This window comes from Sphaeroforma arctica (assembly GCF_001186125.1).
Source record: "Sphaeroforma arctica JP610 unplaced genomic scaffold supercont1.8, whole genome shotgun sequence".
Taxonomy (NCBI): Eukaryota; class Ichthyosporea; order Ichthyophonida; genus Sphaeroforma; species Sphaeroforma arctica.
Genome location: NW_014040550.1, coordinates 224,525 through 225,911, shown reverse-complemented (window position 1 = coordinate 225,911; position 1,387 = coordinate 224,525). Strand labels below are relative to the sequence as shown.

The 1,387-nt window shown below is 40.9% G+C and overlaps 1 protein-coding gene across 1 annotated transcript in view; it reads right to left on the bottom strand.

Moving 5' to 3' along the window:
- SARC_00312 (hypothetical protein) overlaps positions 1–585 on the bottom strand; it is a gene marked incomplete at both ends in the record, with an annotated part of 5,308 nt that extends 4,723 nt beyond the window's left edge. Inside the window, 2 exons of the mRNA XM_014306039.1 lie at positions 95–189; positions 516–585. Coding sequence (XP_014161514.1) covers positions 95–189; positions 516–585 — 165 coding nt within the window. The remainder of the gene's footprint in view (positions 1–94; positions 190–515) is intronic.
- Between the last annotated feature and the right edge of the window lie 802 nt (positions 586–1,387).

The window sequence follows — 1,387 nt, the reverse complement described above, 5'->3', positions numbered from 1 at the left end:
CATACATACATACATACATACATACATACATACATACATACATATATATATAGTCGTATTTTTTTTAATGCTCAATGAAACAAAGATATCTCACCTGTACATGCATCTCAAACTCAAACACAGTTTCGTAATCGACGGTACGGCCTACGGTGTACGCTCCTTTGGGTGCGGTCTCCAAAAATGCTTGAGCTGAGAATGTGATAGCGGAGATTGATGTGTTATTCGGTGCAGTGGGTAGAGTAATAAGTTTTTGTTTCCGTTCATACAATTGAACCAGTCATGGTTACAGGAAAATCTTTTGCTTGATAGCATGGCCGCATACCCAGAAACGTTCGCATATACCCAGGGATATCGCTCCTAATAGCACAAACGCGCGCATTGACTCTGCTAACCTTGCCTATTGAGCCTCGACACAGAGATACTCTACACACAATCGGTCACACAACACACTCTTCTAAAGTATGTCACACCCCCAAGCATCGATATACACATATACTTTCGTTTGCATAACTTACGACTAACCGGGGACATGCTGGCGACACCGTCTTTAACGACTACCGCCGTCAGAGAATGGGCCGTTGCCATGGTTCTATGTGGCGCTCTCAACAGTGTTCCCACGCGTAAAGCGACCCTACTTTTAGGCAGATGAGGTTTCCGTTTGGAGGATGAATGGTACAGATACTGTCACATCTTGCATGAATATATAAAACAAATGCAGCCCGCGTTTGCATGGATGAAGGATATATACATAGGTAACATTCTCACGAACGAATAGTATAGATATATCAACTATTTGAAGGAATTTATATTATGCGACAGTTGTCACAACTAAGACACTGTAATGACAGGATTGTATGTGCGAAGCCAGGCTTGCGTATGTATGGTTGAACCTGGCGAATGACCACTCAACACAACCAAAGTCAAACCAGCACACTTATCAACTAACAAAGATCAGAGGCTATTACCTCATGCTGTAGGCGGCTATCTAAGGATGTTGTTCAATTTCATCGAAAGTTCATGGAACGGTGAATTCCATTCGGACTCCCAAATACCCAAATCGAATGCTAGATTGTGCAAACAAACAAGTATGTTGAATCTACGCATAATAACACACAAATCTTTATTATAATACGATGCGATTTATCGTTTTGGATGTACATAACCTTTTCTGTATAGAAGCGCGCAAGAAACACAATACAACATCCGATGGAACTAATGGATGCATGTGTCTACACCAGTGCAGAGGTTAGTAGTCCTAACTATAAAAACGCAACAGGAAACAAATTAATATAGCACATGCAAAGAGCTTCAAAATACGTACGCACAAGACAGCGAGAATACACTAACGTTTTTTAAGTATTTTGTGGTAATACTGACAAGACAAGGA